Here is a 27,595-nt window from a genome sequence, read left to right as displayed (position 1 = left end):
AAGGAGATTTTTGCAGAAACGGAACAAAGTTAGACAAAACTTTTTAAAATGTGCATTAGAAAAACAAAAGACACACACACAGACGGAATTGAACACTGATAGGTATACAGGTAGTCCTTGACCTACGACCACATTTGAGCCCAAAATGTTGCTAAGCGAGACAAGTAATTTTTGCTCCATTTTACAACCTTTCTTGCCACATCTGAATTACTGCCATCGTTTAGTAAGTCGCACCGTTGTAAAGCGGATCTGGCTTCCCCCATTGGCTTTGCTTGTCAGGAGGTGGCAACAAGGGGAATCACAAAGTTAAAATTTTATTACCCATTTTACTGTTTCGAGAGGATCTGCTAATAATGGCAAGCCTGCCTTATCGGGTTGCAAAATTCTCAATTTCGGCCTCTGGTTTCTCCTTGGGCCTTTTTTTTTTTTTAAGGAAGCCGAGCTGCTATGTACAAGCCTTTTTGAGCTGGCCAAAATTGCCATCTTGTGGCAGAGAGTTCCACAGCTGGAGCTGCATGCATCCAGTAGGAAGAAAAACCTGAATCTGCCACCTTGGCTTCCAATATTACAGGCCAAGGAAGCTTTTCTGCTTTTTTTTTCCCTACACCCTCCATAATAGGATGTTGGGGGAAGCCAGAATTGCTTAACTGATTTGCTTAATGACTGTTAACAATAGCAACTAACAGTAACGGCATTTACAGCTAGACACAGACTTAACAATCCTTCGTTTCGTGACTGTTCGAGGTTGCAACGGCATTGAAAAAAGTAACTTACAGCCGTTTTTCACACGACTGTTGCAGCACCCCCAGGTTCATGTGATTTACATTTGGATGCTTGGCAGCTGACTCGTATTTATGACGGTTATGAGTCACGTGATCCCCTTTGGTGAGCTTCTGACAAGCCAAATCAATGAGGAAGCCAGATCCGCTTAACAACCAGGTTGTTAATTTAACAACTGCAGCGAGATTTGCTTAAGAAATATGTGGCAAGGAAAGTCGTACAAAAGGGGAGAAATTTCACTTAACAAATCCCTCACTTAACAACGTAAATTTTGGGCTCGCTTGTGGTCGTAAGTTGAGGACTCCCTGTCCTTCCCTCTTAGCGGCCCTGTTCCTTTTTTTTCCCCCACGCACAAAGGAGTTCCTTAGTTACTGCAGCTTGAGAGCAAAATAACAAAACTTTTGACCCTCCGAAAGGCGGAACACATTTTTCTGCCGACATACAATTCCCGGGATCAGAGTCCTTCCAATGGAGAAGAGGCTTCAATAAAGTCCAGAGTTGAGTTAAATAAATAGGTGCCTGTTGTGCAAACTTCAAAAATAACATAAAATGAAACGAAGGAATGTCTTTCTCTCCCCCTCCCAATCCTCCTTCCCTTTGCGGAGTGGAAGGCCGATTTATTAGCGGTTCAATTTTCGAGCAATCGGTTAAAACTCTTGATTTGCTTCATTGTGGCTTGCTGAGCCAAAAAAACCCCCCACACTGGTTGGGTTCTGCACGTTGTGCTAAGGCTGTGCCAGTCTTCCCCTCCCATTTTATAATTGTGTAAGGCAAAGTTGGAGGTTGGTAAAAAGCCACACGCCTACACTGACCAGGAGCAGGCAGCCCTTGAGTTACAGCTACAACAGGGAGCAAAATCTCCCCTTGCTACGCAAATGACCCGTGCCTAATTTTACAACCTTTCTGGCATCGGTTAAGCCAAAGGCTGCGGTTGTTAAGTGAATCATGCAATCCTTAAGCGAATCAGGCTTCCCCCGTTGACTGCTTGTCAGAAGCCGGCTGGGAAGGTCATGGATAGATGGTCACGTGACCCCAGGATGCTGCAACCGTCGTGAATGCATGCACCCAAATTTTGATCACGTTACCGTTGGGATACTGGAACGGTCGTTAAGTGTGAGGACCAGTTGGAAATCACTTTGTCCAGTAACGTCAAACAGTCGCTGAACGAGTGGCTGAAAGTCAGGGACTTTATTCAGTGTGGGAAGCCAATGCGCTGGAATCCTTGCTGAATTGCAGACGGCCCTTGTAGGCGGCTGGCGTCAGAGTAGCTTGAATTCCCATAATGCCCTGGGAGCAATGCCACATCAGCAAAAGTCATTATGGGAAATTTAAAAAGATAGGTGACCCTGAAGCTTTCCTGCCACAACAGAAGAGATTTCATTACATTTTATCGATCTTAAATTGCCGTACTTGACTGTCTCCCTTAACAACAGAAATTTGGAGCTCAATTGTGGTCATAAGTCGAGGACTACCTGGATTGTAGCTTCCTGTCTTAAGTCCCAAAAAAGAGATCTGAGCCAGCTCTCTCGCCTCCTGTTCAGGCCGAACGCAGTAATCCTGAACTGATTTTTTTTCCCCGCTGTTGACCCACAATAGGTGTGTCGCCACCTTTTGTTTGTCTTCTGCATTTTTGCATCGCTGCGGCTAGAAGGCAGGGTGGTGGCTGAATAAACATTTTGAAGATAAACAAGGATCACTTTCTAAGGCCAATGTGCTTTTCCACCCCCCACCCCCTTCCTAAGTGTATAATAAAATGGTCACTCTCTACCTCAGGGGTCTTCAAACGTGGCCCTTTGGTGACTTGTGGACTTCAACTCCCAGAATTCCTCAGCCAGGCAGAGGAATTCTGGGAGTTGAAGTCCACAAGTCATCAAAGGGCCACGTTTGAAGACTACCTGAACTCTACTCTTGAAAAGGGACAGGTAGACTCACAACCCTTCGTTTAGTGACTGTTCGAAGTTACAACGGCTCTTGTTAAGTGAGACACGTGTTCAGTGAGTTTTGCCCCGTTTGACGACCTTCCTCACCAAAGTTAAGTGAACCACTGCAGTTAGTAAGTTAGTAACCCTGTTGTTAAGTGGATCCGGCTTCCCCCGTGGACTTTGCTTGCCGGAAGGTCGCCAAAGGGGATCGCGTGACCCCGGGAGACACGGCGACCATCGTAAATACGAATCAGTTGCCAAGTGTCTGAATTTTGATCACGACGGTCGTGTGAAAAACAGCCATAAGCCACTCTCTTGAGTGCCGTTGTAACTTTGAATGGTCGCTAAGTGAACTGTCATAAGTCGAGGACTTATCTGTATTCATGAGGGCTGCCCTGTCCCTGGGGAATTCTGGGATTTGAAGTCCACCCGTCTTAAGGTTGTTTTGGTTGAGAAAAATTGGCCGAGCAGTATCAGTAAAGCAAAACAATAGAGAAATTGGTTGGGAGTGGGCTTGGGGGGGGGAGGTAGGGGGCAGGGTTGCTAGATGGAAGGGTTTATTCCCCCCCCCAAAAAAAAATGGTGTGTCTGATCAGCCAATCCTGACTCCTTTTAAATCTTTGAGCTGCCAGGCTGAGAAAACTGGGTGTGGGTTTAATCCTTCCTGCTTCCTTATCTGTGGCAAGGTGGGAATTTATATTCTGAGTTTGTGAATGTGTGTGTGTGTGTGTGTGCCAATTCAGCTCTGCTGGCAAAAGAAGGAACAGTAGGGCGGGCAGGTAGGGTTTCCCATTGCATCAAGCCTCGTTTGCTGGTTTGTTTTGTTTCCCAGCATGCCCTTGTAGCTTGCCTTCACACGGCCTCCTGTGTGTGCTTTCATGAATGGGTGAAAAGCCACAATTTACTGGTCGCCCGAGCACAGCTGAGTCCCAAATTCCCATTGCTAAACCCGACGGTTGTTAAGTGAGTTTTGCCCCATTTTTTACGACCTCTCTGGCCACAGTTTAAGGGCAGGGGTTTTCAAACTTGGCCACTTTTAAGACTTGTGGACTTCAACTCCCAGAATTCCTCAGCCAGTCATGCTGGCTGAGGAATTCTGAGAGTTGAAGTCCACAAGTCATAAAAGGGCCAAGTTTGAAGATCCCTGGTTTAAGGGCAGGGGTCTTCAAACTTGTGGACTTCAGCTCCCAGAATTCCTCAGCCAGCCAGCCAGCCACAAGGTCTTAAAAGTGGCCAAGTTTGACGAGCCCTGGTTTTAAGGGGATCACTGCAGTTAGTAACTTGGTTGTTAAGTAAATCTGGCTTTCCCCACTGGCTCTGCTTGTCAGAAGGTCGCAAAAGGGGATCACGTGACCCCCGGGGCCCGCTGGCGACGGTCATAAATCTGAGTCAGTTGTCAAGGGTCTGAATTTTGATCACCCGACCCTGGGGATGCTGCAGCGGCCGTGTGAAAACCGGTCGTAAGTCATTTCATTCAGTGCCGTTGTAACTTTGAACAGTCACTACACAAATGGTTGTAAGTCAACCATTTGTCCTTGTTACTTGTAGTTTCCTTCCTGTGACAAAGCAAAGCCAAAGTAAAGATGGAAGATATACACAGGCTGTATACAAGCAGCCGCAACTTATGACTATTCATTTTAGCAACCATTCAAGCTTACAACAGCACTTAAAGAAGGGACCTAGGATCGATCCTCACATTGCTGACCATCGCAGCATCCCTGGGGTTTGTTTTTTTGCATCCTAAACTTTTGCATTTGTTTTTTCCCCCTTATTTATTTATTTATTTATTTATTTATTTGCAAAATCCAAAATTTTGCATCGCAAAATTGCAGGATCCTGAAGTCCACACCATCGCCATTTGCCAGAAGGGGAATGGGTTTGGCTGAACCTCTTTTTTTTTTGGCAGCGGAACCTCCCAGCTTAGGGATAGTCTACCTCCCAATGCCAGAGGCCGGGGGGGGGGGGAGGGGGGCGGGCAAGCCGATGGAAAAGTTATTTGCAACTAAGCCTCTGAACTTCCTCAAAAAAAGCATCTCTTTGGCTAGCGAAACAGAAATTGGTGGCTGGGCTTCGACCCTTTTGCATTCCGAAAAGCCTGCAAAAAAAGGAAAAATAAACCTCGTTGCTACAACAATGCTTTGTGTGTGTGTATATTAAATAAAAGCCTCAGGAAGTTTCTCGCCAACCGCTGTGGCTTCTGACTTACACATCTCTCTACTCCACTCCTTCCTGTCCCTGCTAAATAAGAACGGTGCCCGTGGCGTGGTTTTGGGGTGTTAACCAAGATCAGCTCCACATTTTGAACCTTCCCCCTTAAGAGCTACCAAAAAAGGCTGAAGTACAGTTCTGTTCTTCGGCATGTTTTCGCCCGTTAATTATCTACCACACCCTAAATGAGAATCTAGCAATCATCTAGCAAACTTCCTTCCTGGCTCTTAGTGAATTTGCTCAGATTTTGCTAAGCCCTGAATGCTGGTTGAGGGTGTTTCTGGCAAAGCCAGAATGGGATGGGATTAGCTAGCCAGCATCGGGGCAATTTCCTTAATTGAGGGCCATCCAGCAGCGAAGGGCGCAAAAAAAAAAGAGGGTCCCTCCCCAACTGCAGAATGAAACTCTTTTCTGAGCACATTTGAACCCTAAAATGAAACGACTCGGGTCGGCTTGAGTCAAAGAGGCAAGCTGGATTTGTTTAACGACTATGGGATTCGCTTAACAACCGCGGTGATTTGCTTAACAGCCGCGGCGGAAGTTGTAAAAATCAGGCGCGACTCGTTTAAGAACCACCTCGCTCGAGCCGTGGTCAAGAACGCAGCATTGCCGGCTAAACTCTGCCCACCGCCAGGAGTTCGATCCCTCCGAGGTCCGTAAAATGAGGACCCAGATTGTTGGGGGCGACGTTATGCCGTCTCTGGAAACCGCTTAAGAGAGGGCTGTAAAGCGCCGCGGAGCGGTATATAAGTGCCGTGGCTAGTGCTTAGCAATGGAAGTTTCCAATTCCAACCGTGGTCATATTGTCATTCTGGAAAATGCAGGGATCTGTAAGCGAGATGGCACTTTTTATGATCCTTTCCTGGCTTCTGATATCCCTGGGCTTCGAGCAGCCTAATAAACATTTGCAGAGAGATATTTTTTTCCCCCTCTCTCTCTCTCTCCATAACACGGAAGGGCTGTTTCCACACAGAAGCCAAACAAGATGGTGACTTATTTCCAGGTGATTTCCAAGATTTGGAGCGATGCCATAGCACCAGCTGGAGCGGCAAGGCCTAGTTTGCATTAACAGCCATAATGTGGTTAAGTTTCTCTGCCGGGCAGAAAAAGAGATTTATTTATTTTTTTCAGATTTATGCAAAAATCCAAGGCTTCTCCAGAAAAGCCGTGGTCTGGGTTGCACCCTGCTGGAGCCCATAACTCTGGTTTTTAAACCACAGGCCGTGGGCCAATTCAGAACTAAACCAGAGCCCATTGTGGATTAACACAGTGGAGGATTGCAGTCAAAAGTCAGGTATACTGCGGCTGTACGTGGAGGCTTCGCTTACGTTTGTCAACAGTCAGTTGGGGGGGGAGACTGAGGACCAGGTCAGTGGCTTAGCTTTTCAGGGACAGCAGCAGCAGCAGCAGCTAACCTCTCACCTCGGAGGCTTGCACACAGAAAACACACACAAACATCCTGTTTTGCGCACTGCTCTTATTTCTGGTTGAGTGGAGTCCCCAGTCTCCACTTTGCTCATAATTCTCAGTAGCCGGAGTTTCCTGTTCACGTTTTTTAAGATCTGCTTCTGGGCTTAATTCCTCATTTTTTCTGTGTCTGTGTGTGTTCTTGTCGTTGTTGTTTTGCTCTAGGACTGAGTCTCTTTGTTGCAGAGTTTTTTTGTTTTTTTCTGCTGGGCTACTCAGATCGGGACAAAACAAGAGCTTAGCAACCTAAATCTTAAACCTACATTGAGAGTTTCTGCACCGGAGACCAATTGTTTGGGTGTCTTAAATCACATTTGACCAAATAAAGTCTGGCCTTATTCGATTATTTCTAATTCTGTTCTTCTAAAGCCACCACCACCCCGCCCTCTCCTCCTTCCTCCCCTCCTTCCGCCTCCTCCTCTTCCTCCCCCCACCCCCACCCCAGGAAGCTGATATTTTCTAAGATTCAGTGTCAATTCGCTTCTAACTTCCTTTGCATTGACCTGGGTCTGTTCGGCATCCGCAAGGCCTCTCTGCATTTTTATTCCCGTTGCAGAATCAAACCTTGAAGCCCTCTTGATCCTTCAGCTCACAACAACGTGGCTTGCTCCGTTCTCTTTTCCCACCTTGGACGTTGTGGCCGGATGAAATTGGCCATGAAGCTTAGTCACGACGTCCTGGCTTCACACAAGCACACTAAGCCAACATAAAAAAGAAAAAAAAAGGAACCAGGGTTAACAGCCAGGAAACCTGGCCTGCTGTACCAATGTGCTTGCTAGGCCTTCCACTGAGTTGAGGATAGCACGCTCGCCCACTGGATCCTGCTCGGTAAACCACCATTGAGCAAACCATGGCTTCATAGGACTGGCACAGCCAATGTGCCAGTGGCGGCTGGCCTTCTTTCCCCCCCCTCAAGGTGACCTGAATGAGGAAACCCAGTTGGCCCGGGTTGGACTAGAAGACCTCTTGAGGTCTAACGATTCGGGGTTCGCCATAGTTCAGCTACCGCCTAGCTCTGGTTTGATCCCGGTTTGAAGGGGGAGAAAGAGAAAAGGATATTTTTCAGGATATTAAAAGGACAAATCAGCCTGGCTTTTCTTAAGGCAAGAAAGCGGACGACGCTTTGCAGCTGGGGCCTTTTTTTGCGAGAAAGAGGAGACGGGGCGAAGAACAAAGAGCCGAGTGTTGTCTGAGAAAGGGGACAATGGATGCCAGCGGGTGGTCTCCCTAAGGCTCGTGGAGGAGGGGGATGGGGGGGGTTGGAAAGTTGGCAAGATTATGGGAACTGACCTGTATGTGTGTATATATATATATATATATATATATATATATATATATATATATATATATATATATATATATATATACGCCTCGTCTGTCCCTTAAATATTTCTGTTTCCCTTTAATGCACAATTTTAGTGTGGCCTGTCCTGTTTTTCCCCCCTTTTGGTTTGCTTGGAGGGATTCCTTAAAAATTCTCTCTCTTTTTTTTCAATTCTGGGACTTAAAATTAAGTCCACAGAGTTGAAAGTTGGCCACTTTGACAAAACCTTGATCTTATTTGTTTCGGTCCCCTCTTTATTGGGTTTTTTTTTTTTTACAAATAATACAAAATGGTGAACATACCCAACAGCACAGCATCCTCTTCCTGTTTTCTCCAGAAAAGCAACCCTGTGAGGTGGGTTGGGATGAGAAGGAGGGACTGACCCAAAAGTCACCCAGCTGGCTTTCGTGCCTAAGGTGGGACTAGAACTCGCCGTCTCCTGGTGATTGGTCCAAAGTCACCCAGCCAGCTTTCATGTCTAAGGCAGAACTAGAACTCGCCGTCTCTTGGTGATTGGCTCAAAGTTACCCAGCTGTTTTTCATGGCTAAGGTGGGACTAGAACTCACCATCTCCTGGTGATTGGTCCAAAGTCACCCAGCCAGCTTTCATGCCTAAGGCAGAACTAGAACTTGCCATCTCCTGGTGATTGGCTCAAAGTCATCCAGCTGTTTTTCATGCCTAAGGCGGGAGTAGAAATCGCCGTTGCCTGGTGATTGGTCCAAAGGCATCCAATTGGCTTTCATGCCTAAGGCAGAACTAGAACTCACCATCTCCTGGTGATTGGCTCAAAGTCATCCAGCTGTTTTTCATGCCTAAGGCGGGAGTAGAAATCGCCGTTGCCTGGTGATTGGTCCAAAGCCATCCAATTGGCTTTCAAGCCTAAGGCAGAACTAGAACCCACTGTCTCCTGGTGATTGGCCCAAAGTCACCCAGTTGGCTTTCATGCCTAAGGCGGGAGTAGAACTCGCCGTCTCCTGGTGATTGGCTCAAAGTCAGCCAGCCAGTTTTCATGGCGAAGGTGGGACTAGAACTCACCATCTCCTGGAGAATGGCCCAAGGTTGCCCTCCCCCCCTCAAACACACCATGTTTTCTTTAAAAAAAAAAAAAAGATAATTAGACAAAGCACGTCTGCATTTAGGCTGCTTTCCCACCCTTTGAGAAATGGCTTCTCCGTTTATCAGATTTGGAACTGGGATACAGAGGAAAACTTAAAACAAAGCCACAATGATGTAAGAATTGGACTGAGAAAGGAAGGAGGGGATGAGAGGAGATAGTAGCAGCTATTCCCTCCGGCCCACACAAGAACATCTTTGATTTACTCCAGGGAAGTGCCTTCCATTATAAGGCTGAGGTAACCCATTAGACCTGCCCTGCCTTTCGGCCTTGGCATCCCTTTTGTCGTGTGTGTGTGTGTGTGTGTGTGTAGATGGGGGGGGCAGAGGCAATTGGGGTGTGCCGGGTCCCTGTGGGACCCTTTTTTCTTCCCCAACTTGTTGTACAAATAAGAAATCTCAGTATTTATTTCAGCAGTTCAGTCTTCAATCAGAGCTGGAAGGGACCTTGGAGGTCTTCTAGTCCAACCCTCCCTGCTCAGGCAGGAGGCCCTATACCATTTGTTTGTCCGGTCTCTTCTTAAAGAAACACACACCCCCAGTGATGGAGCACCCACAACATCTGGTGGCAAGCTGTTCCCCTGGTTAATTGTTCTCACTGCCAAGAAATATCCTCCTTAGTTCCAGGTTGCTTCTCTCCTTGATGAGTTTCCATCCGTTGCTTCTTGTCCTGCCTTCAGGCGCTCTGGAGAATTGGTTGACCCCCTCTTCTTTGGGGCAGCCCCTCAAGTACCGGAACACGGCTATCATGTCCCCGTCTCCCACCCCCCAAAAAAACCCCAGTCCTTCTTTTCTCTAGACTGGCCATTCCCAAATCCTGCAACCGTTCTTCCTACGTTTCAGTCCCCAGGCCTTCAATCGTCTTAGTTGCTCTTCTCTGCACTTTTCCCCCAAATCCCAACATTTATGTCTTTTTGTCCCCCCCCCAAAAAAGGATGTAAAATTGGGGTGAGTCGCACTTAACAACTGTCTTGCTTAGCAATGGAAATTCGGGGGCCTCCATTGTCGTTAAGTCGAGGGCTACCTGTACTCTTGACTCACATTTTTGGCCTCGTCGTGGCTGGCAAGCCGGCGGGCGCAACCCAAGAGATGATCAAGGCTTGGATGAGAGAAGAAGAGTTTGTGATCAGCAGCCAGAAGTGAGTCAGCGGAGTCGGTCTCCTCCGAGGGTTTTGCCCCACCCTGCTGAGTAAGAAGGTGGAGTGTTGCCAGGCCTGCCCAGATTGGAATCCAGATCACGGCCGTTGTTTCACCAGCTTTGGTGGAAGCGTTTTCCTTAAATCCCCTTGGCTCGTGATGCCAATCTGGACGGGGTCAGGAAGATGACCCTGAGCACGTACAGAGAGCTATTCTCGACGGATTTCCTGCTGCTGTGCTAAATTGCACATCCAGACGGGTGGTTGAGACCCAGAACATTTTCTGAGACAAACCAGCTTTCCTTGAACCAGGTTCCTTCGGCCATTGACCGTGATCAGCCGAAGACTGAAGAGCCTTTTGCCCCGTGGCAAGCTTTGTTTTTTGCACATTTGATTTTTTTTGTTGCCATGCTTTGATTTACATCGGAAGTGTCCAAGTTTGACAACTTGGAAGTTTGTGAACTTCAGTTCTCATAATTCTCTATCCAGCATGGGTGAAGATCTGGGAGATCTAATCCTAAAATCTAATCCTAAAGCATGCTGGCTGGGGAATTCTGGGAGTTGGTCCTGGCTGAGGAATTCTGGGAGTTGAAGTCCACCCATCTTAAAGCACGTTGGCTAGGGAATTCTGGGAGTTGATCCTGGCTGAGGAATTCTGGGAGTTGAAGTCCGCCCATCTTGAGGTTGCTGAGGTTGAAAAACACCTTAATATATTCTGGGATATCCAGCCATTTAATCCTAAAATGGTCTTCCTCTCTCCCAGATCACATTTTTGGAAATCTATCACCCACCCACTGTAGCGTCATGGCGAACCGAGGCCCTGCTTACGGACTCAGTCGGGAGGTTCAGCAAAAGATCGACCGACAGTACGATCCTGAGCTTGAACAGATTCTCATCCAGTGGATCAAGGCCCAGGTTGGGCCAAACAGTGGGGACCCCGAACCAGGCAAAGACAATTTCCAGAAGTGGCTGAAAGATGGCACGGTGAGGAATTTTATTTTAATTTTTTTGCTCGTGTTGCCTCTATTTTTCTCCTCTGCCCCTTCTCGCCGTATTTGGATAAAAACAGAACTGGCTGTCAAAAATTATTTCAGAGGGTATTTTGGTCGAATCCATGGTGGGGTTGGTGAAAGAAAGGAAGATTAAATCAAAAAAGGTGCATTAATGAAGCCACCCACGTTGGGGAAAAACGGGAGGCCTAAAGGGAAGAATTTGCATTTAAAGAAAAAGTTTTAACAGCTCTTGTTAAATTAGTATCTACTCCAGATGTTGAGGCAAATATAAATAATTTATAACTCTCTTGTGGGCTTTTTAAAATAAACCCATTAAAAAAAAGCTTGGCTGCTATATGGAAGCATTAGTTTAGGCCATAAAGCAGAGCAGATTTTTAGAGCCAATCTTTTTTACTAGGGGCTAGCAACCTATTTGGTGATATTTAAAAACAAAATCACCATTTGGCTGATCACTTAGTAGGTCATTTTTAGATCCATGCTTTTCTAATAGGGACTAGCACCTTGTTCCTTGACATTTAGACACAAAATCATCATCTGACCGATCATTTAGTAAAGAAGAATAGATATTTTTAGATGTATGTTTTTTCTAATAGGGACTAGCAACTTGCTCCTTGACATTTAGACACAAAATCATCAGCTGACCGATCATTTAGTAAAGAATTGATTTTTTTTAGATGTATGTTTTTCTAATAGGGACTAGCAACTTGCTCCTTGACATTTAGACACAAAATCATCAGCTGACCGATCATTTAGTAAAGAATTGATTTTTTTTAGATGTATGTTTTTCTAATAGGGACTAGCAACTTGCTCCTTGACATTTAGACACAAAATCACCCTTTGACCCATCTTTTTGTAAAACTTTATAGCAGAGACTTCAAATCTGCTTTATGTCAGCCCAGAGTATTGTCCATCAGAATTTTTTTTTTGGCTCAAGGAGACCAACTCCATCTTGGTTTTGACCCTTGAACGATAAGCTAAGACAATCGCCAACGGAAAAGGGACTGGCCAAAAGACCAAAGTTAAATGTATGATGCTTCCTGTTCTCATTAGGTGCTCTGCCAGCTGATCAACAGCCTCTATCCCAAGGGCCAGGGGCCTGTGGCCAAGATCCAGTCTTCCAGCATGGCCTTCAAACAAATGGAGCAGATTTCTCAGTTCTTACGCGCAGCGGAGAAGTATGGCATCCTGGCTTCGGACATTTTCCAAACCGTTGATTTGTGGGAAGGTAAATGTTTCAAAAGGAAAGAAGAGGCGCCATCAAGCATTGGCGCTTCTAGCAACTAGCCGGGTAATAATAATAATAATAATAATAAAGTTGGAAGGGACCTTGGAGGTCATCTAGTCCAACCCCCCTGCTCAGGCAGGAAACCCTATCCCCATTTCAGACAAATGATTGTCCAGTCTTTTCTTAAAAACTTCCAGTGTTGGAGCATTCACAGCTTCTGGAGGTGGGTTATTCCACTGGTTAATTGTTCTCACTGTCAGGAAGTTTCTCCTTAGTTCTAGGTTGCTTCTCTCCTTGATTAGTTTCCATCCATTGCTTCTTGTTCTGCCTTCAGGTGCTTTGGAGAATAGCTTGACTCCCTCTTCTTTGGGGCAGCCCCTGAGATACTGGAACGCTGCTGTCATGTCCCCCCTAGTCCTTCTCTTCATTAAACTAGACATACCCAATTCCAGCAACCGTTCCTTAAATGTTTTAGCCTCCAGTCCCCTGATCATCTTTGTTGCTCTTCTCTGTGGACTGACTATTTGCACCCGATCCTACCCATAAACCTCCTTATGGGGATAAGAGACAGCCTGTTAAAAACCGGCCTATTTGCTCAGCTTTCTGTTAGTTGCCTACGGCCAAGTTTCTACCCAAACTCTTTTTTTTGTAGCATTAAATCTTTTTGATACTCACTGTCCAAAAACTACTAGTTTGTTTTCAAAAGGTATCTGATTTGAGTCAACATTTTTAAAGCTACAATACTATTTGGTCTTTAGGTTGCCACACTTGGGGGAAAAATGAGGCTCTTGTTTTGTTTTTAAGGGATGGCTACAAACTAAATTTTTTCCCTTTTCCTTTCAACTGGAAATGTCAGAACTGGGGGCAGAATTTGCAGGAGTCAATGTAGGTAGTCCTCATTTTACAACCACAGTCGAGCCTCGCTTAACAATCGGGCTGCTAAGCTTAACCACTGCAGTGTTTCCCTTAATGACCGCGGCAAGAAAGGTGGTTAAAGTGAAGAAAAAAATCACTTATCAAATGTCTCGCTTATTAAAGGAAATTTTGGGCACAATTATGCTCGTAAGTCGAGGACTCTCTGTATGTACGATTTATCACATGTGCGCTGAGAGCTTAACACGCTGGAGACAAAATTCCTTACGTGGGCCCAGTTGCGCTTGGCCGATGAAGAACTCTTGTTCTGTTCTTAGCCTTCAGGGAAAGGCGTGCAAATAGCGGTTTGTGAGAAAAAAGTTCAGGGTTTTTGGACACGTCCGCAGAATGCAGGCAACATCTTACCATAAGAGGTTGTGAGAATGAGGTTAGGGCCTCGGAAGTGCAGTGGACTAGAAGCGACGCCCGCAAAACCCCTTTCTGACTTCTTTCCACTCACAGGGAAGAACATGGCCTGCGTCCAGAGGACCTTGATGAACCTGGGCGGGTTGGCAGTCTCCAAAGACGACGGCTTCTTCGCGGGAGACCCCAACTGGTTCCCGAAGTAAGTGGGCTTGTAAACCAATTGATTGAAAGCCCAGCGGGGGCACCAAGGGTCTGCCTGGGTACTGATGGTTTCTGTTTTATTAAGAAAATTGATATGGCTGCCTCACTCAGGATGACTCTAGGTCACAGGGGTAGGCAATCTTGGCTTTTTTATGACTCGTGGACTTCAACTCCCAGAATTCCTGAGCCAGCATGGGGGAATATGGCCTCTTCATGACTGGTGGACTTCAACTCCCAGAATTCCTGAGCCAGCATGGGGGAATATGGCCTCTTCATGACTGGTGGACTTCAACTCCCAGAATTCCTGAGCTAGCATGGTGGAAACTATGGCCCCTTCATGACTGGTGGACTTCAACTCCCAGAATTCCTGAGCCAGCATGGGGGAACTATGGCCTCTTCATGACTCGTGGACTTCAACTCCCAAAATTCCTGAGCCAGCATGGGGGAACTATGGCCACTTCATGACTGATGGACTTCAACTCCCAGAATTCCTAAGCCAGCTTGGCAACCTCTCCCTTTCCCCTCAGCGTGGCTGCCTCAGGAATTCTGGGGGTTGAAGTCCACGTGTCATAAAAGAGCCAAGGTTGCCTACCCCTGCTCTAGGCAGCTTGTAGAGTTAACAGCCCAATAAAACCTTTCCTTCTGGAAGCAACAATCACACCAACACACAATGGGTGCTGTATTCGCCTGGGCTCCCCACCTGGGGTTGGCAGAACCGGGTCTTCAGGGCCTCGCGAGAGAGTGTCCCAAGTGGAAGCCAATCTTATTTCTGCGGGGATGATGTTCTACAGGTTGGGTCCCACCAGATGGACCTCCTTAAGAGAAGGGACACAGGACATCCCTTGCCTCCTCACTCTGGTGGGTCAAGTAGAGAAGACTGGGAGATGACGGTCCTTCAAATAACAGGGAGGGAGCCACCACAGAGAACGCCCTTCTTCTTGGTCCCACCAGATGGACCACCTCAAGAGCGGGGACCCATAACACCCGCCCTGTTCTGGGCGGGGAGGCGGGGGCTGTAACTGATAAAAGATGGTCCTGGCCCCAAGCCGTGGAGGGCTTAGAAGGTGACAACCAGCACCTTGAATTGCACAGATAGTCCTTGACTCGTGACCAAACTGAGCCCGTCACTTTTGCTCCTGAGCGAGGCATTGTTAAGTGAGTTTTGTCCCATTTTACGATTTTTCTGGACTCTAAGAAAGGCTGAGCGCCAAAGAATGGAGGCCTTTGAACTCTGGTGCTGGAGAAGACTCCTGCGAGTCCCTCGGACTGCAAGGCGATCCAACCGGTCGGTCCAAGAGGAGATCCACCCCGACTGCTCTTTAGAAGGCCAGATCCTGAAGCTAAAACTCAAATCCTTTGGCCACCTAATGAGAAGGAAGGACTCACTGGAGAAGAGCCTCATGCTGGGAAAGGTTGAGGGCAAGAGAAGAAGGGGACGACAGAGAATGAGGTGGCTGGATGGAGTCACTGAAGCAGGAGGCGTGAGCTTAAATAGACTCCAGAAGATGGTAGAGGACAGGAAGGCCTGGAGGAACGTTGTCCATGGGGTCGCGATGGGTCGGACACGACTTCGCAGCTAACAACAAAAATATCTATCATATCTCTATATCTATCTATATCTTTGTCTCTGTTTCTATCTATCTACATAATCTATCTCTGTACATATCTAGATATCTATATATCTATCTTTTGGGAAAGATGGAGGGCAAGAGAAGAAGGGGACGACAGAGAATGAGGTGGCTGGATGGAGTCCCTGAAGCGGGAGGCGTGAGCCTAAAGGGACTCCAGAAGATGGTAGAGGACAGGAAGGCCTGGAGGAACGTTGTCCGTGGGGTGGCGATGGATCGGACACGACTTCGCAGCTAAACAACAACAACATGATCTTTTCTGCCACAGTTGTTGCAGTTGAATCATCGCAGTTGTTAAGGGAGTCCCAAGGTCCTTAAGCAAATCAGGCTTCCCCCATTTGAGTTCGCTTGTTGGAAATAGTGATCACATCACACACACACACACACACAGAGAGAGAGAGAGAGAGAGAGAGAGAGAGAGAGAGAGAGAGAGAGAGGACAGTACAACTCTCGTAAATACATGCCGGTTGCCAAGCGTCCGAACTGTGATCACGTGACCTGACCGTGGGGATGCCGCAATGGTCAAAAGCGTGAAAGGCAAGACACAAGGTCACTTTTTCCAGTCCCGTTGTAACATCGAACGGTCACTAAACGAGGACCGCCTGTATTGCTGCCCCTTGAGGTGTCAGCCTTGGGTTTTTTTTGTTTTTTCCCCCTTCTTCATTAAACTACCATTTAAACAATGATCGCTTTTCAACCCGGGAATTTCACACCCACCCACCCCTGTCCTCATTCAGACTTTTCCTTTGTCTGGCTAGGAAATCCCAGGAGAACCGCCGCGCCTTCTCGGATGACAAAATGCGCGAGGGGCAAAACGTCATCGGGCTGCAGATGGGGACAAATCGAGGGGCTTCCCAAGCCGGCATGACGGGCTACGGGATGCCCCGTCAGATCCTTTGAGCCCACCGTTGCCGTCCGTCACCTCCTCCGATCTCTTCCTTTTCCAGAGAGCCTTCGCGAGTTTCTTCTCCGAGAAACAATCCTTTTGGATTCTCCATTTTGCTTCCAGACTCCATGCCACCGGTTTTTTTTAATATATAAAAAAAAGACCCCCGTCTAGGGTTTTTTTGTTTTGTTTTGTATTTTCAGTCGTATCTCCCCCGTTCCTGCTTTTCCTGTCTCGGCTGGGATTATTTAATTTTTTTCCCCTGCCTCTCCAACATCTCGTGACCCTTCCTCTCTCCAAGGATCCCCAAATATCGATATTTCCCCCCACCCCTTTTCTTCCATCCACTCGCGACCAATGCCAAAGGCGAGAGGTGGTGTCTTTCCCGTATCTTTTCTCCAAAGGTTTCAAAAAAAAGAACGTGGCCTCCGAGCTGCAAAGGCTGACGGCCTCCCTTTTTTAAGGTAACGCTCCTTTGGAACCCAAACCCCAGAAATTGCCCTTCTCTTCTGGACCAAAATAATCATTTTTTTTAAAGTAATTTCTAGAGTTACACGGGGCCTGTTTTGTTTCACCCCAGAATACCTACTAGATCCTACAGATGCTGAACTGCCCCACTTCTTCATTTTGAGTGAATGGCTGGCGGCCGTGGCCGCCGCAGTCTGAAAGACTAGGAAGATCAGGTGATTCACCCCTTTTCTCCCCAAAAGTCACCCCTGGGGAAGCGGGGTGCTTGAAGGACCCCCTCTATCTACGCTTCCCGGGTTCAGCTTTTTATTTTGAGGAGGGGGCAGTGGGGTTAATAGAAGACGGGGGCAGAGCCGTGCGGCTGAGTTTGTCGTCTGTTTCTATTGTTTTTCTTGCAAAATGCTTAAAATCAGTCAAGGGGGGGTGGGTGGTAGGGAGGAAAACCAGCCTTGAGGGTGCTTAATTTCCCCGTACCCATCCTCCACAGCCGGACCAGCCTTTTGGTCTTGGCCTTTGGGAGCGCTGTTGAGTCACGTAGCGGCAGCAGCAGAAGCGTTTGGGGTGGGGTGGGGGGCAAAGCCAGACGTGATAACTACTCCGAACTTTGCAGAAAGTATTTTGCCTCAAGGCTCTTGATCACAAATAAAGGTTGCTCGATTCTTTTTGTTTATGGGCCTGTGTCCTTCTCTTTGGTTGAAGTGAGTGTGTGTGTGTGGGGGGGGTCTTTAGGGGGGGAGGAAAGGAACCTTTCCCATGTGTTTCTGGACTACCTCTCCCAGCAGTTCCAGCCAGGTATCACTCTTTCATTCAGGCAAAAGCTGAAAGTCTACGCAAATCCCAGTTTACAGACAGGGCCAGGGATTGATTGATTGATTGACTGACTGACTGATTGATTGATTGATTGATTTAAGGGGGGGGACTTAAGACCTCCCAGGGAAAGCCCCCTACCGATGAAAAGGCGAATTAAGTCTCCACGGGATTTTAATTCTGCCACCCCCCGTGCAACGCAGCGAGCGTTTGCACGAGAAACGTCCTTGCGAAAAATCTAGCAGCTCGATCTGCGAGGCTGCAGCTTCCTTGCTTTAAAATGCTTCTACGAAAACGATCGAGAGAAAACCAGGATATGTCGGGGGGGGGGGAATGCAGGGATGGGGGAGTCTGGGAAGTGTTTGCGGGGTGCTTTGCCTGTGCCTGCGGGAAGAACTCGGAAGCCTTCACAGATACTTTCAACAATTAACCAGTGGAACTCCTTGCCTCCAGAAGCGGCGAATGCTCCAACGCTGGAAGTTTTGAAGCAGAGACTGGACAGCCATTTGTCTGAAATGGCATAGGGTTTCCTGCCTGAGCAGGGGGTTGGACTGGATGACCTCCAAGGCCCCTTCCAAATTTATTACTATTAATTTATTACTATTATTACTATTATTACTTCATCAACCAAACCCTAGCCGAGGGTTTTTTTTTTTTCGTTTTAAACTCTTGGATTCAAAAAATGACCGGGTTTCTATTGGTGGGTCTTGTCTCTTGCTACTGAGTCTTCTTTCTAAAATGTTCTTAATTAGTTCTTCCGTTGGTAAGTTTTCATTTTTCCCAATATTGGGCAAATATTGCTGCGGTTAATCCGTGTCAAATTAAGTACATGCAATCTTTTCTCGTAGTTTCCTCCTGTTGTGCCTAACAGAAACAGTTCTGGTTTTTTACACACACACACACACACACACACACACACACACACACACACACACACACATATATATATGCAAAAAACCAGAACTGTTTCTATTAGACACAACAGGACATATATATATATATGTCACTTTGAGCCCAGAGTTTCTGTTGCCAACTTGTTTAGCGAGCTTTGCCCCATTTTATGAGCTTTTGTTGGTCACAGTTGTTAAGCGAATCGCTTGCAGTTCTTGAGTCACGGCGGCAAACTGAATCTGACTTCCTCACTGGTTTTGCTGGTCAGTGACGCCGGGACACTGCAGCCGTCATAAAGGGGAGACATTTGGCAAGTGTCGGAATTCTGATCCTGTGACGGTCGTAAGTGTGGAAAAATGATAAGTCCCTTTGTTCATTGCTGCGGTGACCGGTCACTAAACAAGTGATTGTAAGTTAAGGTTTACTTGAAATTCAAACCGCGCCGTAGTTCGTCGCACAGGTTAGCTCCCTAACTGGCTGGAGGGATTCAACACAACAAGCTTTTGACCCAGAAATCTCAGCAGGAGCCAAATCAATCACTGGCCTAAATACATTTATTACCCGTTCAGTACAGAAGCCATCAAAATGTTCCTCCAGTGCTTAATCTAAAAGCTTTTCCTTGCCAATTAATTTTTGTTCCCATTGCGCTCCGCCAACATCTTGCAGTCAGCCTACAATAGCTGTATTTGCATAACCAGGTTAAAGATCTTTCAGCTGTTAAGCTAAACAAACATGCAAAAAGTCTGGTTCAAGATTAACTGCTTTTCCTGCCGTCTCCGAGGGGGGAATAGATCTACAAAAGCAGCGTGTTTGGGGGCTAATTATTAGAATTTTATCCCGGCTGTATTACTTTTATCAGCAACCCAGGGTGGGGAGCAGTACAGTATTTAATTACTCCTTTCTCCTCCTATGTTTTCCCCAACAACAACCCTATGAGGTGGGCTGGGCTGAAAGAGAGAAAGGGGGGGATTGGAACAAAGTCACCCAGCCAGCTTTCATGGCTAAGGCGGGACTAGAACTCACCGTCTCCTGGTGATTGGCCCAAAGTCTCCCAGCCAGTTTTCATGCCTAAGGCGGGACTAGAACTCACCGTCGCCTGGTGATTGGCCCAAAGTCTCCCAGCCAGTTTTCATGCCTAAGGCGGGACTAGAACTCACCGTCTCCTGGTGATTGGCCCAAAGTCACCCAGCCAGCTTTCATGCCTAAGGCGGGACTAGAACTCACCGTCTCCTGGTGATTGGCCCAAAGTCACCCAGCCAGCTTTCATGCCTAAGGCGGGACTAGAACTCACCGTCTCCTGGTGATTGGCCCAAAGTCACCCAGCCAGCTTTCATGCCTAAGGCGGGACTAGAACTCACCGTCTCCTGGTGATTGGCCCAAAGTCACCCAGCCAGCTTTCATGCCTAAGGCGGGACTAGAACTCACCGTCTCCTGGTGATTGGCCCAAAGTCACCCAGCCAGCTTTCATGCCTAAGGCGGGACTAGAATTCACGATCTCCTGGTGATTGGCCCAAAGTCACCGAGCCGGCTTTCATGTCTAAGGTGGGACTAGAACTCACCGTCTCCTGGTTTCTTCACCACTGGACCAAGCTGGCTGTTCAAATTCAACGCATTGTGTGAACCCCCCCAAGGGGGCAAAATTAAGGCAAATTGGCAAGTTCAGATGCTAAAAGTTGCAACTTTGTTGGGCAGCTCCATTTCTACGGGCGCCCACTTTGGAAATTTAAGTTTTCCAGAGGTTTTATTTCCTTCCTAGGTTGCTGTCAGTTCAGGTACGACAAGTGAATGAACATCTGAAGCAACGCACACAAGAGTCCCTGGGAAGGGGTCCAAGTTTGCCTCGGTTGCTCCATATTTCTACATATATGTCCATTGTCCTCAACCAGGAAGTGAAGGTTTTTATTTATCCAATTTATTGGCTGCCCATCTCACTGCGGGGTAACTCTGGGTGGCTAAGGCCAAGGTTAAATGACACTTGCATCCAGTTTGTGACCTTTAGTTCCTGGAAAATGCAACTTTCCCTTCTGGCGCGTTTGGGGTTCGGATCCAGCCTCGCCGCCTCTGGGAGAAAAGCCTTGCAAAGGATGCTGGGAAAGCATTTCAGGTTATGTACAGGGCTGTCCACCAAGCCCGTCTCAGGTGGCAATGAGTCCCACGTTCGCTATGTCTAACTCAGCACAATGGGGCCGGTACGTTTGGCCGCTGACCCTAATTAAGGGAGGCTGGACGCTGCTTTGATCCTCGCCTCTTGCTTTGCAAAATTCTTTGGAAGAAGGAGGTGGAAGAATTACACCGGGTGGGAAGGGACGATTGAGGTGAGCAAACAGTTATCTGGAAGGCTACACCCAGTGCTTGGTGGGGCGATTATCATATTTTAGGACATGTTTGTCCCGCGAAGGTGTGCCTTTGTTTGCGCTTTTGTGTCTGTCTCTGTGTGTGTGTGTGTGTGTGTGTGTGTGTGTGTGTGTGTGTGTTGGCTGGGCCGCGCCTCTAGATTTATATTTGGATCAAAGTTTCCTCTGTTTAAACACGGGGTCCACGCCCTCGTGACGGTGATAGTCCCGAAGGCATATCCTGGATGGCAAAAGACTGGATCCGATGCGGGGAAATTTGTTTGCATTAAATGCACGTAGCATTTAAGAGCAAGGGACCCTCTGAATGTTCGAATTAAAAACTCATTTAAAACCAATCGCTTCGAACGAATTAAGCTCAGGAAAGGATGCCACGGTTAACGAGAAAAGGCAGTCCTGTTGGAGCAGAGATAGAAGCCCTGGACAAGGAGGCAGGCTTCAGACTTAATGAAATCACTTCCGGCCATTCACATAGTAGACATTTGTAAGAGAGTAGTAGGGGATGAGAAGAGGGAGGGGTGGGGGCTGTCTGGAGGAAGGAGCAAACAGGACAGCTGGGCCCTAATCCAGGGGCTTCAGAAAGCACCACTTGTCCTTTTCACGGTGACCTCAAGGCAGTTCAAAAGTTCTGTGTTTTTCATTTCTAAGCACAGAACGTAGAGTCGCAGGGTTGAAAGGGACCCTGGAGGTCTTCTAGTCCAACCTCCTGCTGGAGCAGGAGAACTTATTCCCATTCCGGACCAACGGTTGTCCAATGTCTTCTTGAAAACCTCCAGTGTTGGAGCGCCCACAGTTCTGGGAGGCAAGTAACACTGATTAAATGTTCTCGCTGTCAGGAAATTCCCCCTTAATTCCAGCTTGGTTCACTCCTTGATAAGTTTCCATCCGTAGCTTCTTGCCCTGCCTTCAGCTCTTTGGGATAATAGGTTGACCCCCCCGCTTAAATATTGGAACACTGCTCTCAAGTCACCTTCCCCACCCCACCCCCCCAGTCCTTTGGCCCTCTTTGAATTTAGCAGACCAACAGAGGTCTTCTAGCCCAATCCTCTGGCTAAGCAGGAAACCCTACCCAGTTCCAGACAAATGGTTGCCCAGTCTCTTCGTAAAAACCTCCAGTGATGGAGCTCCCACAACTTTGGCAAGCAAGCCATTCCACTGATGGATTCTTCTCAATCTCCTTAATTCCTCCTTAGTTCCAGGTTGCTTCTCTCCTTGATGAGTTTCCATCTGTTGCTTCATCTCCTGCTTTCTGGTGCTTTGGAGAATAGAATAGAATAGAATAGAATAGAATAGAATAGAATAGAATAGAATAGAATAGAATAGAATAGAATAGAATAGAATAGAATAGAATAGAATAGAATAGAATAGAATAGAATAGAATAGAATAGAATAGAATAGAATAGGAATGGGAATAGGATAGAATAGGATAGAATAGAATAGAATAGAATAGAATAGAATAGAATAGAATAGAATAGAATAGAATAGAATAGAATAGAATAGAACAGAATAGAATAGAATAGAATAATAGAATAGAATACAAAATAGAATGGAAAATAGAAGAGAATAGAAGAGAAATTAGAAGAGAACAGAAATTAGAATAGAGTAGAGTAAGAATAGAATAGAAGAGAATATAGAAGAGAAGAGAAAATAGAAGAGAAGAGAAGAGAAATTAGAAGAGAACAGAAATTAGAATAGAGTAGAGTAGATTAGAGTAAGAATAGAATAAGGAAATATGGAATAGAATAGATGGATCGCTTGACCCCCTCTTCTTTCTGGCAGCCCCTCATGAACTGGAAGACGGCAATCATGTCACCCCGGTCCTTTGACCCTCTTTGAATTTCCTAAACTGTGGACACGTATAGAGAAAAAGAGGGCAGACTTCCTTTTTATTTCCTCCCCCCTTTGCAGCATCGCACCGGGCCTGCCAGTTTCCTCAAAGGCTCAGAAATGGCAAAAAGGGGGCGGAGGGAGGGGGAAGAGCTTGGAGTCCCAATGCTTTGCAAAAACAGAGAAGCTCGCTGCCCTTGTTCCGAATTGCCGGAGCAGGACTCCGCCACACTGTTTACAGTTTGTACCTGAATTTCCTGCCCTTGAACCCTGTCCAAGCGTCACTTTGCTAAACTGCACCCGATGCCAAACGCCCTCCTTGACGTTGGCTGCCAAAGAACAAAAAAAAAAATGGAGCCAAGCCATCAACTGCCCAAGCAGGTTATCGAGCCGGACTTGTCATTCCAAGCAGGTTGCAAAAAGCAGCAAGGGCTGGTAAATATAAGCCGAGAGATTAAAAAAAACAATTCTCTGGAAGACCCTCCCCCCCATTTGCAGCCATTATCTCTCTCTCTCTCTCTCTCTCTCTCTCTCTCTCTCTCTCTCTCTCTCTCTCTCTCTCTCTCTCTCTTTTTAACCCTCTCTTTGCTCTTTCATTTTTCATTTTTTCTAACTTTTCTTTCTCCTATATATTTGCCTTGCAATGAAACTTAAATTAAAATGTATAATAACAATAACAAAACAACAAAATAATATTAATATAATAATAATAACAACAATAACAACAACAACAACAACAACAACAATAATAATAATAATAATAATAATAATAATAATAATAATAATAATAATAATAATAATAATAATAATAATAATAATAATAATAATAATAAAAGGAAACTAGCACGGCAGGTTTAAGGACTTTAAGCACTTCTTTTTAACTACGACATATTCTTCTTACTCAGGGGTCTTCAAACTTGGCCCTTTTATGACTTGTGGACTTCAACTCCCAGAATCCCTCAGCCAGCGTGCCTAGCTGAGGAATTCTGAAGGTTGAACTCCCCAAGTCATAAAAGGGCCAAGTTTGAAGACCCCTGGTCTAACTGGATGCTGTTTTGAGCGTGATCCAGTCCGAACTGGTATCTCAAGCTCCTACCTTTCAAGCAAGCTCAACCCCTCTTCTGCTACAACCCGGTGCAAAACTACAATAGGGATCCGGCCAAGTTACAATGGGCTGGGCTTGGGAAAGAAAAACTAAAGAACGGGTCCCATCGGTCAGCCTCCTGACAGTTAGAACAATTAACCAGTGGAACCACCTGCCTCCAGAAGTTGTGCATGCTCCAACACGGGAAGTTTTTATATGGAGAGACTGGACAACCTTCTGTCTGAAATGGTCTAGGGTTTCCTGCCTGAGCAGGGGGTTGGACTAGATGACCTCCAAGGTCCCTTCCAACTCTGTTATTCTGTTCTAGTGTCATCAACGCAAGGAGTATGAATTTGGGCAAACTCCAGGAGACAGTGGAAGACAGGAGAGCCTGGCAGCCTATGGGGCCATGGGGTCATGAGACGTTGAGCACAACTTAGTGACTGAGCAACCACCTATCTGCAGCTAGGAGATCTTCAGCCATGAACCAACTGGGTAGGTAGGGCAGCAAAGCAGCTGCCAGCCAGCCAATGCCTCTTCCTGCAGCTGTTTCATGCATTCCAAGATGTCTTGCATTAGGCACACCAGACAAGATTGCAAGCTCCCTTGTAAAGTTAAGGAGCTGGAGAATATTAGGAGGCGAAAACGAAAATATTTGACTGCCGGGCTGTGTGGAGAGAAGGAGGCGGCATCATCTTAAATTAGAAAAGGACGGCTGAGATATTTCTTCACTTCAGGGAAAAACTGCCAATTTCAGAGCGGTTGTTTGTTGCAGAGAAACAGAGCAAATGAATTCTGGTGCCACCTTATGGCCGAAAACCAGACATTTCCGATCAAAACTGAAGTGTGATTTTAAGTCGGCCATCGAAATATTTATTCCAGCCAGAGGTTTCGTAGTGCAAATGCCAGGAAAAGTTCATTAGTTTGTTAGAGAGATCTTTGTGCAGCCATGCTGGTTCCTTCTTGAATTTCTTGTTTTTCTTTTTCAGTGGTATTGTGCTGGACTGGGCTTTTATGATCGCATTTTTCAGGGTTTCTCCATGCTTCTTGGGTTGTTTTCCCCTTTAGGGTTTTCATCCATGGGATCTTTAGCTGTAAGCGGATTGCGTATTCTTGCATAGTAAAACAAGATTGGGCTGAGATGATTGGCGGGGGGGGGGGGGCAAAATTAAAAAACAAAAGAAAACCCAGAATAAAACTATAATCTCCTCAGAGATTTCCCATCTTCTTTTCTTTCAATCACCCCAAGGTCTATCAGTGGAAAAGCTTCATTTCATGAGAGGTGAACTTCAAAATGGGGTCCACCAAGATCTCAGAAGATCAAAGAAATGTCTGAAATGGTATATAGGGTTTCCTGCCTGAACAGGGGGTTAGACTAGAAGACCTCCAAGGTCCCTTCCAACTCTGTTATTCTGTTACTCTGTTCATTAATCAGTGAAACGGGTTTGCCTCCAGAAGTGGTGGGTGCTCCATCACTGGAGGCCTTTAGGAAGAGCCTGGACACCATTTGTCTGAAATGGTATAGACCAGGAGTGAGGAACCTTGGCTCTTTTATGGCTTCTGGACTTCAACTCCCAGAATTCCTGGCTCAAGAATCCAGGAGTTTCTTTATTAGAACGAAAATTGTGGGGCCCTTAGTGTTCCCTGAGCATGTGGGTTTTCCTGGAGACGTTTCGTGACCCAACTAAGTAACATCATCAGTGCTAGAAGGGAGGGAGAGTGGCAGAATGGAGGAGGAGGAGGACTGTGGGGTCCTTGGTGCTCTCTGAGCTTGGTTGTTTTCTTGCAGACGTTTCATGACCCAACTAGGTAACGTCATCAGTGCTGGAAGGGAGGAAAGTTTGCTCCCTGTTTATATACAGTAGCTTGATGTGTTGGTGGGGGTGTGTTGTTTTTCCTTGGTAGTTCCTTGATTAGACTTACTCAATTACTGCCTGATTGTTTGTCAGAGTTGGTAATTCCTTGATTAGGGTATTGTTAATCGCTTGATTATTTGTCTGGGATTCATCCTTGCTTATCTGGCTGTTGGCTACTGACGGAGGATGCGTTCTGGTGTGTTTGTTTCCTTTTTAGGTTGTTTATTGTCTCTACTGAATGATGAGGAAACATCGTTTATTTCTATGTGCCTGTGGAAGGCTGATTTGTCTGAGTGCCAAACTTGCAGGAATTTACTAGCATTTTTGGATTTTGCTTCCTCTAGCATGCTCAGAGTTTCCCAGCTAAAACTACGGTTAGTATTGTGTACGGTATTGTACGCAACACTATTGTACAGTGCAGTATTGTGAAAACTCAGAGAGTGCCAACGACTTCCCAGCTCAGAATAGAATAGAATTTGTTACTGGCCAAGTGTGATCAGACACACAAGGGATCTGTCTCCGGTGCATAAGCTCACAGTAGACATATATATATAATCAGCAAGTAGGTCACAATGATAGTTACAGTCATTAATTTATTTATTTATTTATTTTATTGGATTTGTATACCGCCCTATTCCCGTAGGACTCAGGGCGGTTTACAGGGCAGTTAAAACCATGAATACAAAAAATTTAAAACAATTAAAACAATTAAATTAAATTCAAGCCCCAAGAGTAAATCTAAAACCCAGTTAAATTAACAACCCCACAGTCTGGACCAAACAGATCGAAGAGCCAAGTTTTCAGGTCCCGGCGAAATGAGCGAAGGTCGGGGGCAGTCCTAAGTTCTGTGGGTAGTTGGTTCCATAGGGCAGGCGCACCCACAGAGAACGCCCTTCCCCTGGGAATAACCTGCCGGCATTCATTAACCGGTGGTACCCTGAGAAGGCCCTCCCTGTGGGAGCGCACAGGACGATGGGAAGATGATGATGTAAACCCTCGACTTAACGACCACATTTAGTGGGCTTGTAATTGTTCATCACTAGCATTACCAGCATGTCTTCAAATTAAAATCCTCAACTTCTATCTCACCTCCAATTCAAACATCCCCAAATTGAACCATCAGACAACGTTTGTAAAAAAAACAACAAATGGTAATAAGATGGAAAGCAGAATGACATCATACCTAACTAAATGAAGCTATTGCAAAAAGTAAAGACACTTCACTATATAATTCACTTCTAACTGACACAACCCACATTTTACAATGTTGATAATAACAACCAGCTGGCAAACTGGGAGCTGAACGGCAGTGAAAAGTTCCTGCCACTGGAAGCACCAAGGCACAAAGTTTAAAATAATACTTTGTTTTGTTTTCAATCACAATTTCTCAAGGAACTCGTTAGGAAAGCTTCATATAGACCACAAATACAGGGAAACAGTGAGGAAACAGAATAATGGTACAGGCTGTGTTCACACAAGATAATTAATTATAGGGGCTTTTTGTGGAAAAAAGAAAAGATTAATGATTTCTGGATATGAGGATTAAAAAGGGGCAAAGAGGTTGGGAAAAGAATGACACTTGATAGAAAGAAATGCAGAAGACATAACATATTTTCATTCTTTTTCTCTCGGTCTTTCTTTTTTGTTCTGCTTTATATATATTTACTGCACTGAAAAATTCTAATTTATTTAACTTAAATTAAATTTATATGCCACCCATCTCACTTAGACACAACTGTAGTGTGTGTGTGTGTATGTGTATATGTGTGTGTGTGTGTGTATATATATATATATATATATATATATATATATATATATATATATATATATATATATAATTTGTGTGTGTGTGTGTGTGTGTGTGTGTGTACTTCTAGACAAGATGGGTGGCACATATATCTAATAAATCATATATGTGTGTGTATGTCTATGTGTGTATATATACACACACATATGTATATGTATGTATACACATATTTGTATATACATAATATACAATATATATAACAATATTACACACAGACATAACTCCTTTTATGACCCTATAATCCCATAATTTGGAGTAGAGTTGGGGCAATACATATATGTATAAAAACCTAGAATTTTTCAACACACTAAAATTATGTAAA

The 27,595-nt window shown here is 45.8% G+C and overlaps 1 protein-coding gene across 1 annotated transcript in view; it reads left to right on the top strand.

Moving 5' to 3' along the window:
* TAGLN2 (transgelin 2) overlaps window positions 1-17,303 on the top strand; it is a 19,456-nt gene extending 2,153 nt beyond the window's left edge. Inside the window, exons 2-5 of the mRNA XM_081340280.1 lie at window positions 10,715-10,935; window positions 12,015-12,189; window positions 13,564-13,666; window positions 16,055-17,303. Of these exons, the coding sequence (XP_081196406.1) occupies window positions 10,756-10,935; window positions 12,015-12,189; window positions 13,564-13,666; window positions 16,055-16,196 (600 nt within the window). The 5' untranslated portion in view covers window positions 10,715-10,755 and the 3' untranslated portion in view covers window positions 16,197-17,303. The remainder of the gene's footprint in view (window positions 1-10,714; window positions 10,936-12,014; window positions 12,190-13,563; window positions 13,667-16,054) is intronic.
* Window positions 17,304-27,595: the final 10,292 nt, after the last annotated feature.

The sequence above is a fragment of the Vipera berus genome, assembly GCF_964194415.1.
Source record: "Vipera berus genome assembly, chromosome: 16".
Lineage (NCBI taxonomy): Eukaryota > Metazoa > Chordata > Lepidosauria > Squamata > Viperidae > Vipera > Vipera berus.
This window is presented reverse-complemented; position numbering and strand designations above follow the sequence as displayed.